The 10,731-nt window shown below is 46.9% G+C and overlaps 1 protein-coding gene across 1 annotated transcript; it reads right to left on the bottom strand.

The window, feature by feature from the left end:
• Positions 1-7,260: 7,260 nt before the first annotated feature.
• On the bottom strand, positions 7,261-9,647 carry GPR150 (G protein-coupled receptor 150). Its single transcript, XM_042447784.1, has one exon. The coding sequence runs from the start codon at positions 9,645-9,647 to the stop codon at positions 8,442-8,444; it is 1,206 nt and encodes a 401-aa protein (XP_042303718.1). The 3' UTR covers positions 7,261-8,441.
• Between the last annotated feature and the right edge of the window lie 1,084 nt (positions 9,648-10,731).

Here is a 10,731-nt window from a genome sequence, read left to right as displayed (position 1 = left end):
CAGAAGCAACGGGCCTCTGGGAGGCCCGCTGCCGTCACAGAGCCCTCCTGGAGGGCCCCGCGACGGCAACGAGCCTCCAGGGGCCCGCTGCCGCCGTCAGAGCCCTCCTGGAGGACCCCAGGAAGTCAATGGGCCTCTGGGAGGCCTGCTGCCGTCACAGGAGCCCTCCTGGAGGGCCCCAGTGACGGCAACTGGCTCCCAGGGGGCTGCCACCGTCAGAGCCCTCCTGGAGGGCCCCAGCGACGGCAACGGGCCTCCCAGAGCTCCGGTGCAGCTCCTGGAGCCCCGTTTCAGAGCTCCAGAGGCCGCAGCTGGCCTCTTAATGGGTGCCGCCATTTTGAAGGACAAAATGGTGGCCGAAGCCGCCGAAATCGGCGGCGATTTCGGCAGCAGGAGGGACTGGAGGCTGGCGGAAAGGCGCCCGTCGGCTGAATCCGGCCCACGGGCCGGAGGTTGCCAACCCCTGCTCTAAACACTATCACTGTTTCCAGGGCCATCTCTAGGTATTTTGCCACCCTAGGCAAGAAATATTTTGGCGCCCCTTGTGAGCAAGAAGCAGGAGACCCAGAGGAGAGGGAAGGGTGCTTGGCACACGCACACACAGCCAGACACCCTTCACTCTCCTGCTGGCTCTTCTGCTTCTTGCTCTCCGCAGAGAGCAAAAGGCAGGAGACCCAGGACAGAGCGAAGGGCGCCCTTCGCTCCCTTGCTGGCTCTCCTACTTCTTGCTCTCTGTGGAGAGCAAAAGGCAGGCAACCCAGGGGAGGGCGAAGGGCACCCTTTGCTCTCTCAATAGCTCTCCTGCTTTTTGCTCTCCACAGAGAGCAAAAGGCAGGAAACCCAGGGGAGGGTGAAGGGCTCCCTTAGCTCTCTTGGTGGCTCTCCTGTTTTTTGTTCTCCGCAGAAAGCAAAAGGCAGGAGACCCAGGGGAGGGTGAACGGCACTCTTTGGGCGCCACTCGCCCTCCTGCTGGCCCGGCCACCTTTTGCTCTTTGCAAAGAGCAAAAGGACTCGGAGGCAGGGCCAGAGAAGAGCGAAGGGCATCTGGCTGGGGCGTGCATGCGCACGCAGCCCAGCCATTCCCAAGGCGCCACTCGCCCTCCTGTGGGCCCTGCCACCTTTTGCTCTTTGCAAAGAGCAAAAGGGGGCAGGGCCAGGGAAGAGCGAACGGCGACTGGCTGGGGCACATGCGTGCAGCCCAGCCAATCCTGGGGCACCACACGCCCTCCTGCAAAGAGCAAAAGGTGGCAGGGCCAGCGGGCGCGCGAGTGGTACCCCAGGGATTGGTGCGCACACTCTCTCTCTGCCTCTGCACCATGCCAGTGCTGCCCCTAAAATTTTGGTGCCCTAGGCAGGTGCCTAGGCTGCCTATATGGGCGAGCCGGCCCTGACTGTTTCTGTTCTAAGCTGCTTGGAGACATGAAAAACAGCACTTGCATTAGAGGATTGGACTGGACTGCAACACTGTGTGCTGCGTTCCCACTTCTGTTGCATTCCATATCATCATGTAGGTATCTTTATCCTCTCTAGTGGGATATGGATATGTTATTTGAAACCATAGTGGGGGGAGGATTTGGGATATAATGCTGTAAATGTGTATATTTTAGTATGTTGTGAGCCGCTTTGATCTAGTTACAGAAAAGCGGGATAAAAATAAGTTTTATTTTTTATTTATTTTATTAAACCCTTTTTCAACATGGGGACAGAATTTCCATTTTGGAAACATCTAGGAAGGTGGAGCAAATGACAGGATGTGCAGCCAGGAACAGCATGGGACAGGCCAAAGCAAGTAGGTGGGGCTGGATTTTAACCATTTAAATCTTTTCCCATTAAGCATATAAAGAGCCACTGTGTTATAGTGGTTTGTGTGTTAGACTAGGGCTCCATGTGACCAGAATCAATCCCTGCTTGGCCATCGAAACCCCCTGGATGACATGAAGTCGAAGGCTTTCATGGTCAGCATCCATAGTTTTTTGTGGGTTTTTCGGGCTATGTGGCCATGTTCTAGAAGAGTTTATTCCTGAAGTTTCGCCAGTATCTTCCCACACATGTCACCGACTCCACCTTTATGACTGTTAATGAAAAATACTGAACCAATCAACCACAATGAACAGGAGAAACTATTGGTGTCATATGTTCCCTACATTAAAATGTTTCATCATATAAATACATTCCTTTATTTGCAATGATTGTACTGAATACAATAAAATTAAGAAGGCTGTTAATTTGTACAGTGTGTTTGCAAAGCAATAGTAGACCTATTTTTTAAAACATATTTATTAAGTTAACACTGACAATCTAATTTTCAGTCAAAACTAACATAATATACATTCAAAGAATACATTCATAAAAGGTGAGGGGAAGAGAAAAAGAGGAAAAAGAAAAAGAGAAAAAACATAATAGAACTCTCCCCCCCCCAAAAAAAAAACCTTGAATAATGTAAATAAAAAAGAAATATATTATTCTACCATTGCAGGTACAACTAAATAATCCATTGGAAACACCAATAACCACAACTACAGATTATTATGCTGTTGCTCAAAAAGTTCATAAACAGTTTCCAATCTTTCAAAAAAAAAAATCTTAAATTGGCTTATATTTTAGAACCCATGTTAGTTTGACCATTCAGGCTAACTCAGCAACCTTAACAATCCATTCTTTCATTGCCACTGCTTCCATCTGTTTTGAAGACTACTGCCACACTGCAGAATTAATGCAATTTGACACCACATTAACTGCCATCACTCTGTTATGTAATCCTGGGATTTGTAGTTTTGTGAAATATTTAGCTTTCTCTGTTATAGTGTTCCAGTACAACAAACTACAAATCCCAGAATTCCATAGGATGGAGCATGACCGTTAAAGTGGTGTCAAATTGTATTAATTCTGCAGTGTAGCAGCAGCCCAAGTTTGGGTAAACAATGTTTTTGTTGCTCTTATCATGTAATAAAGAAGTAATCTGTGTTTAGTTTCCAGTTCTTTAGCCATAATGCCCAAAAACATTTCTGGTAACATTATAAAATCTACCTTTAATATATATTTTTGAAATTAGTATATAAACTTTAGACCAATAATTTTTGTCTTCTTACAAGTGCACCACATATGAAAAAAGGGACCTCTCCTTATTTTGACATCCCAAACAGTGGTTTGAAACATTCTTGGACATGTTTGCCAACTTATTTATAGTTAGGTATACCATCTTATTTTTACATCTCCTTATATCTTTGGGCCACATTTTTTCCCATATATTTGAACATTATGCCCTAAAGTTTGGATCCACCTCACCATGTCCTCTTTTACAGGTTCATCTTCTTTCTGTAGTTTCAAAAGCCATTTATACACCTTTTAAATTACACATTCATCATCTTTACACAACTCTAAATAAAATTCATTTTCTCCAACCGCTATTGCCACATTTCTCTTCATTTAATCAATCATATTTATCATTAACCTGTATATAAGCAAACCAGTTAAGATCTTTACCTTCCTTTAAAAGTTTCTCTCTTGATTTAAACTTCCAGCTGTTTTGTTCAAAATGCAAAACATCATCATAAAACAACTGTCTCTAATTTTGATCCCATTCTTTCCTTTAAAAGGCTTCCTGCAGAGAAGTGACTATTTGGAAACCATTTATGGAAGTTTTGAGCAATAGGATCTGATTGGAAAGCATGCTCTATGAGGAGCGGCTAAGGGAGCTGGGTATGTGTAGCCTGGGGAAGAGAAGGTTAAGAGGTGACGTGATAGCCCTGTTCAAATGTTTAAAGGATGGCATATTAAAGAAAGAGCAAGCTTGTTTTCTGCTGCTCCAGAGAATAGGACATGGAGCAATGGATGCAAGCTACAGGAAAAGAAATTTCACCTCAACGTTAGGAAGAACTTCCTGATGATAAGAGCTTTTTGACAGGGAAATATGCTTCTCAGAGTCTGGTGGAGGATCCTTCTTTGTAGATTTTTAAACAGAGGCTGGATGGCCATCTGTTGGGGGTGCTTTGAATGTGTATTTCTATACAACTGGGGGCTGGACTGGATGGCCCTTCTGATCCCTTCTGATCTCTTCTACGAATCTATGAAAAGAATATCTGTTTATACGGTACTTAAACCAAACGTGCAAGAGAGTTGATATACTACAATGACTTTTAAATTTATCATGTCCCTTTACTTTATCATGCCAAATGTAATCATGGCACCAAAATCTTAAATCATGACTTTCAAGTTCTCATCTCGAAGCAATATTCATTCTTTCAACCATACAAAACAACAGGTCTAATAATACAGTTTAATATTAGGAATTCCCAAGTCACCCTTTTCCTTAGCACTATACAGCATTTTAAATTTTATTCTGGGTTTCGTTGTCTGCCAAATAAACCTGGAAATTTGCTATTGCAGAAACGGTGTTCTGTTTGTCATTGTGGAGATCATTTCAAAGCAAAATAAAAGTTTTAACAAAACATTTGCTTTTATTAATACAAACTTTCCCAAAAGGGGTAAGTTTAACTTTCCCCATTTTTATCTTTTAATTTCTTTCCAGACTTTTTCATAGTTGATTTAAATAATAAACTATTATTCTTTATTGTAACTCTCAGATATCCCCCTCTTTCCACTTTAAAATTTGAAAGAGCAATTAGCTCATTTTCCTTTTCTGAAGTCATGTTTTTAGTCAGCAACTTTGTGTCATCACTGTTCCCTTTAAACCCGGAGCATGTCCAAAAGGCCTTAATTTTTGCAGAAGAACCTTCACTGACTTTGAGTCCAATGGATTTTGTTTTTATCACACGATCTACTGAGAGATATCAGAGAAGATGAGAGAATTTGTGAAGTGAATGTAAAAAATTGTATTTATTTTATGCCAAAACAAACACTAAAGGTGTGACAAACCTATTTGGCCCCTTTTTGTATTTCAATTGGTCTTGTTGCATTACTATTTACTAAAATCTGGGCCTTCTGAGTTGAGTAGATTGTCTTTATTGCCTGAATAGTATTTTTAGCAACATATACTTGAAATAAGTAATTCCAAAGTCAAAGCACTTTCTCTACATCAAATAAATAAATAAATAAATAAATAAATAAATATCAAACCCAAATAGCCTTTTTGTCATTATGATGTTGAAGAAGTTCAGTACAAATAAGAACAGATCTTACATTATTTGCTAGCTGTCTTTTTGGCAAAAATCTGCTCTGATCCTCATGAATATTCTGAGAAGTATGTTATCTCAATCTGGTTACTAAAATAGTAGTAAATATCTTATTATCATTGTTTAGTAATGAAATAGTTCTGTAATTTTTTGTTATTTTCTCATTTATATCTTCTTTTATGACTCTCTGTAATATATACATTTCTCCCAGAGTCTGGCATCTGCCCTTTTCCTTGCAATTGATTGTACACCATTTTCTTTAAAGGTACAGAGTATTTTGGTCTAATAGATGGTTGGAGATCTTGGCAGCCAAGTTCTAGGCTGTATCTTCACTGCAGAAATAATGCAGTTTGACACCACTTTATTTGGAATGATTTTATCCTATGGGACGCTGGGATTTGTAGTTTGTTCTGGCATCACCGCTTTCTGACAGAGAAATATCTCACAAAACTACAGACTCCAGGATTCAATAGCACTGAGCCATAGCAGTTAAAGTGGTGGCAAACTGCAGTATTTCTACAGTGCAGACACAGCCCTAGAGACTACTTTCCCCCCCAAATCGTCCTGAATGTTTTTCTAGAATAGATATGTGCTGGATCTCTAAGAATATGGCTCTTGACTAGGATGGACATTCTACAGTATTAAAAACGTTTTCAGACCATAATCCCACCACGATGTCCTGGAAAATGAAGCAAATGCAGTTTAGATGGAGACTTAATCTCTGCTTCTGAAGATGGAAATATTACAACAATGTAAACAAGGACTGAGGAAATTCTTTGAGCTGAATTTAAACATGGGCAGAGCCCAGATAGACCCAGTATGGACTGTGGCTCTGGAGACCAGGGTTCGATTTCCAGCTCAGCCACCAAAATCCACTGGGTGACCATGAGCAAGTCACACTTTCTTGGCCTCAGAGGAAGGCATTGGGAAACCTCCTCTGAATCAATCTTGCCAAGGAAACCCCATGATAGCCTTGCCTTAAAGTCACTGTAAGTCAGAAATGACTTGAAGGCACGCAACAACAAACAGAGCCCACAGTAGTTTGGGAGGCAAGCAAAGTTTTTATGAGAGGACAATTTATAAAATATGGCTCCAGATAAAAACAAGAAGCCAAAAAGAACAAACGGATGGGGAAAATACAAAATTTGGAGAGAAAACTCAAGGAAGATTTTGACAGAGATGCAACAAAAGATTAAGTCAACAACAGTTTTGATTGCATACAGACTAAGAAATGAATGTCAAATTATTGTATCTTAAGAAAAAGAGTTTGAATTGACAAATGTATCTGGGAAGTGGATTTCTGGTAAGCTGAGACAGGAAAGGATAAAGAAATTTGTCACAAAGATCAGAAAGGGAGATCACTATATAATGGGCAATTTTTAAAAAATGTAAAGCCTTTGAGGAATACTGCAGAGGAATATATACCAGGGGCAACAAGAAGATCTTAGATATGCAACACTACTTGGACAAAGTAGTTAAAACAAAAGCAAAGTTTGCATTTACCAGTGACAACTATGGAGTTGGTTGAGGCTATGAAAAAGAATAAAGCTGGAAAAAGGCCCAATTCCAGATGGATTATCTGCATTTTATCATAAGAAATTGGAAGATGAGTTACTTCAGTCATGAAAAATAGTAGCCCTCCTTAATATTACCCTTTCTCTTGAAAATGAAAGAGGGAAAATTTGTGGCAATGGTATCAGAAAACAGAACGCTTGAAAACTGCTGTGATGGGTGAAAGCATCAAGTAACTCATTTCCACGGGACAATTGTGCTGTAACCATTTGTATACAGATTCCGGCATCAATTACAATTTGCAGCGATTTCTGTTCTGTCCAATCTTCTAATCTTGGTGTGATCCCCCCCCCCAATCCTGCGTGATTTAAACCCAAATTATATGATAAAATGAATTCAGACCACACAAGGCTGCATGTTATCTTCCCCTGTGTGAACACATTTACTTGCAATGAAGTCCCTGCCAGTGTGATGAAGTTGTTTGAGTAGTGGACTAAGACTCTGAAGATGAGGGTTTGATTCCCAGCTTGGCTATGAAGCCCACTGGGTGACCCTGGACAAGTCACAGTCTCTCAGCCTCAGGGGAAGGCAATGGGAAACCTCCTCTGAACAAGTCTTGCCAAGGAAACCCTAGGATAGAGCTGCCGTAAGCTGGAAATGACTTGAAGACACACAACAACCACAAATATCTGCATACCAAGTATTTAAAATAACAACTAGATCATATATATATATATATATATATATCCATTGGCTCATCTGTTCTCCCTTGACATGAAACAGACTGTGCGACTTCTTCATATGACTGTAAACTAAACAAGGTTCACCACAGCCCCAAGCTCTGCCCTGGAAGCTAAAATATTAATAAAGAGAGTTCTTTTGAGCATGTGCAGAGCTCCTTTTCCCACACTAAAGAGCAGCCAGCAGTCCTCAGTCTTCTGGTACCGAAGTATGATCAGAGGCAAGCTCCAGACTCAACTATTATTTTAGAAATTAAAAAAGATTTAGGACAAGCTCCTGGGGACACATTTTTGGGATGACAGCACATAGGTCACTGTGTGATAACAACCATTGTGAGAAAAGGGCTCAGGTTGCCTTTAAGCTGCAGTGGCCAGGCATCCTCTTTTTTCCAGAACCCTGTCCTACATGTCACCCTTCTGTCCAGGAGAAATGCCAAAAAGTCCTCCATCCTGGCCACGACTAAGAACCATGATTGTACATTTACACTGGTGTTTTCGGCTTCCATTTGGTCATCATGCCCTCCACTTTTCCCCTTGACGTCCTACATTGTGCAGTGCCTTGTCCTCCTTTGCGGTCCTTCTGCTTCAAGCTGCCAACCCAGGGTCCCAATCCCAAATCTCTGCTCCATCTGACCCTGGGCAAGTCACACTCTCTCAGCCTCCAAGGAGCTCAAATGGGAACGAAATCTTGACAAGAAAAGACTCCAAATCCCACAGAGTTCAAATCCCAAACTTGGCCTCAGCGCCATCTAACCCTGAGCCTCCCACACTCTCTCAGCTTCAGAAGAAGTTAAAAGGGGATGAAGTCTTGTCAAGAAAAAGCTCAGAATCCCACAAGGTTTGAATCCCAAAGCTGGCCCTCCAGACTTTCAGCTCCATCTAACCCTGGGGGCAAGTCACACTCTCTCAGCCTCAGAGGGGCCACAAGGGGACAAAGTCTTGCCAAGAAAAAACTCCAAATCTCAAAGGTTTCCAATCCCAAAGCTGGCTCTCCAAACGCTCAGCTCCATCGAGCCTTGGTCAGGTCACACTCTCTCAGCCTCCAGTCTTGGGCTGCTCAGAAGGGACTGGAGCCGGGCTCCTGGGCGTCGGGGCTGCGTTCCTCTTCCTCGGGCTGGGCTTGGCAGGGACACAGCCCTCGGGGAGCCTTCGGGAGGGCCGCCGGAGGCTGAGGCGACGGGGTCCGAGGCCTGGCCCTCCTCCTCCTCCGCTGCTGCTGCCGCCGGGGCTGGGCCCTGGGGGCTGGGCAGGGGCAGAGGAAGCTCCGGCGGCGCCCGCGGAAGAGCAGGCAGAGGCAGGGGTTGAGGGCGGCTTGGGAGGCCGACAGGAAGTCCTCCGCCACCGCCGCCCTCGAGGCTCCGTCGGGGAACGAGGCCACTTCGAGGAGGAAGCGCGGGAAGCCGCAGAGGGCGAAGAGGGCGGCCAGGGCCAGGGCCAGCTGTATCGCCCGGCTCCGCGGGGGCCAGGCGGAGCAGCACCTGGCCGCCTCCCCGGAGGGCTCCCGCCGCTGCCCTTCGCCCTCCGCCTCCTCCTCGGCCTCCTTTCTCCCGAGGGCCCACAGGAGGCCCCCGCAGAGGAAGCCCAGGAGGCAGGCGGGGGCCACGAAGCCGGTCAGCGCCCCATAGACGGCGTAGGCCGCCCCTTGCCAGCGGGGCTTTGCGGGGAAGACGCTGAGGCAGCGGCCGCCCAGGAGCCGGAAGGCGAAGGCCTCGGGGAGGGCCAGCAGGAGGGCCAGCAGCCAGCCCAGCCCGGCCAGGGCCCCTCGGGGCGGCAGGCGGAGGAAGGGGGAGGCCGTGGCGGAGGGGCTGCGGAGGAGGAGGAGGCTGCGGCGCTCCAGGGCCAGGAGGAGGACCAGGTGGGAAGGGGCCAGCCTCCCGGAGCCTCGGAGCAGCCTCAGGAGCCGGCAGGAGGCCTCGGAGGAGCCCTCGGGGGGCAAGGAGAGCAGGAGCAGCAGGGCCCCGGAGCCGTAGAGGTCGGCCAGCGCCAGGTGGGCCAGGAAGAAGTCCATCTTCCGACGGGGGCCCCGGCGGCAGCGGCAGCAGCAGAAGAGCCCTCCGCAGCGCAGGCGGCCCAGAAGGAGAGCGTTGCCCGCCAGGGAGAACAGCAGCAGCAGGAGGAGGAGGAGGGCGGGCGCCGCCGGCGTCGGGACCCTCGCCGGGTCCGTCCCTGGCCCTGGGGAGAAGTTGGAGGGAGGAGCAGGATGGAGGGCCCCGGTGGAGAGGTTGGGTCCCGCCTGGGTCAGAGCCTCCTCCTCCTCAGCCATGGAGGCAGAGAGGAAAGGGGCCAGGCAAGGCTTGAACTTCTGGGGAGGAAGAAACGCCTCTGCGGAGTGTTTCGAGGCCCCTCGACGGAGACTCTCTCTCTCTCTCTCTCGGTAGGTATGTGTGTGTATATACCGGGCTCTGGGTGTCACCTGGGTTTGGGGCGGTGGGTGGGCTCTCGGGCGCTCCCTCCAATCCTACAGAGCCTAAATTAATTAAGAAATGGATTAAAAAGCCTGCGCATCACCTTTCCATCCCCACGGCGGGGATGCTGCGGGTTGATGCCGCTTTCTCTTGCCGCGGCTCCAAGGCTGTGCAGATCCCTAGCGAAGATCTTCAACATGTCCGAATTGTAGCGTTGTGTAGGTTTTTGTTGTTGTTGCTGTTGTTGCAGAGGAGGGGATAGAAGGACGAAGAGAAGGAGAAGCCTTGGCTCAGGGAAGCTGGGATACCTGGGAAGGGGCATGGAAACAATCCGGCTTGACGCCGCTTTCACTTGCCATGGCTCCAGGTCTGTGGCATTCTGGGAATGGCATTTTATTAATAAATTAATTAAAAAGCCTGTGCATCACATGTGCATCCATATTGTGGAAATGATGCAGGTTGTTACCACTTTCATTTGCCATGGCTCCTGGCTGTGGCATTCTGGGAATAGCACAGCCTGGAGCCAAAGTGGTATCAAAGGGGATTCTTTCCACACCCCTTTCCAGATATGCCACCTTCCCTGCTTCCCTGAGCCACGGCTTCTCTTTCCCTCCATCCCTTCCTCTGAATAGGGGAAAGCGGAGGCAGAAACCTGTTGCTGCTGGCAAAAAGCATCTACACAACGCTGCCCTGTTGAAGATCTGCGCTAGGGAACTTGGGTTTGGAAGAGGGCTGTCCCTTTCTCCAGGGCTAAAGATGCCGACCGACTTGGTAAAATCCTTTAACCGGGTCCTCCTTATCTCTCCAACTTCTAGGTGTGTGTATGTGGGCACATAGGAGCAGCACTCATCGGAGAGAGACGCAGGGCTCTGGGCTGCTCACCTGAAGCTGCGGATCCATGGAGAACACACAGCCTTCAGACTGCAATTCTACTCTGCATAC

The sequence above is a fragment of the Sceloporus undulatus genome, chromosome 2 (assembly GCF_019175285.1).
Source record: "Sceloporus undulatus isolate JIND9_A2432 ecotype Alabama chromosome 2, SceUnd_v1.1, whole genome shotgun sequence".
Classification (NCBI taxonomy): domain Eukaryota; kingdom Metazoa; phylum Chordata; class Lepidosauria; order Squamata; family Phrynosomatidae; genus Sceloporus; species Sceloporus undulatus.
The sequence above is the reverse complement of the archived record's forward strand: the minus strand, read 5'-3'. Positions and strand labels throughout refer to the sequence as shown.

Excerpts from the sequence above, each read along its gene's own strand:
- GPR150 (XM_042447784.1), bottom strand. The coding sequence starts at position 9,647 with ATGGCTGAGGAGGAGGAGGCTCTGACCCAGGCGGGACCCAACCTCTCC.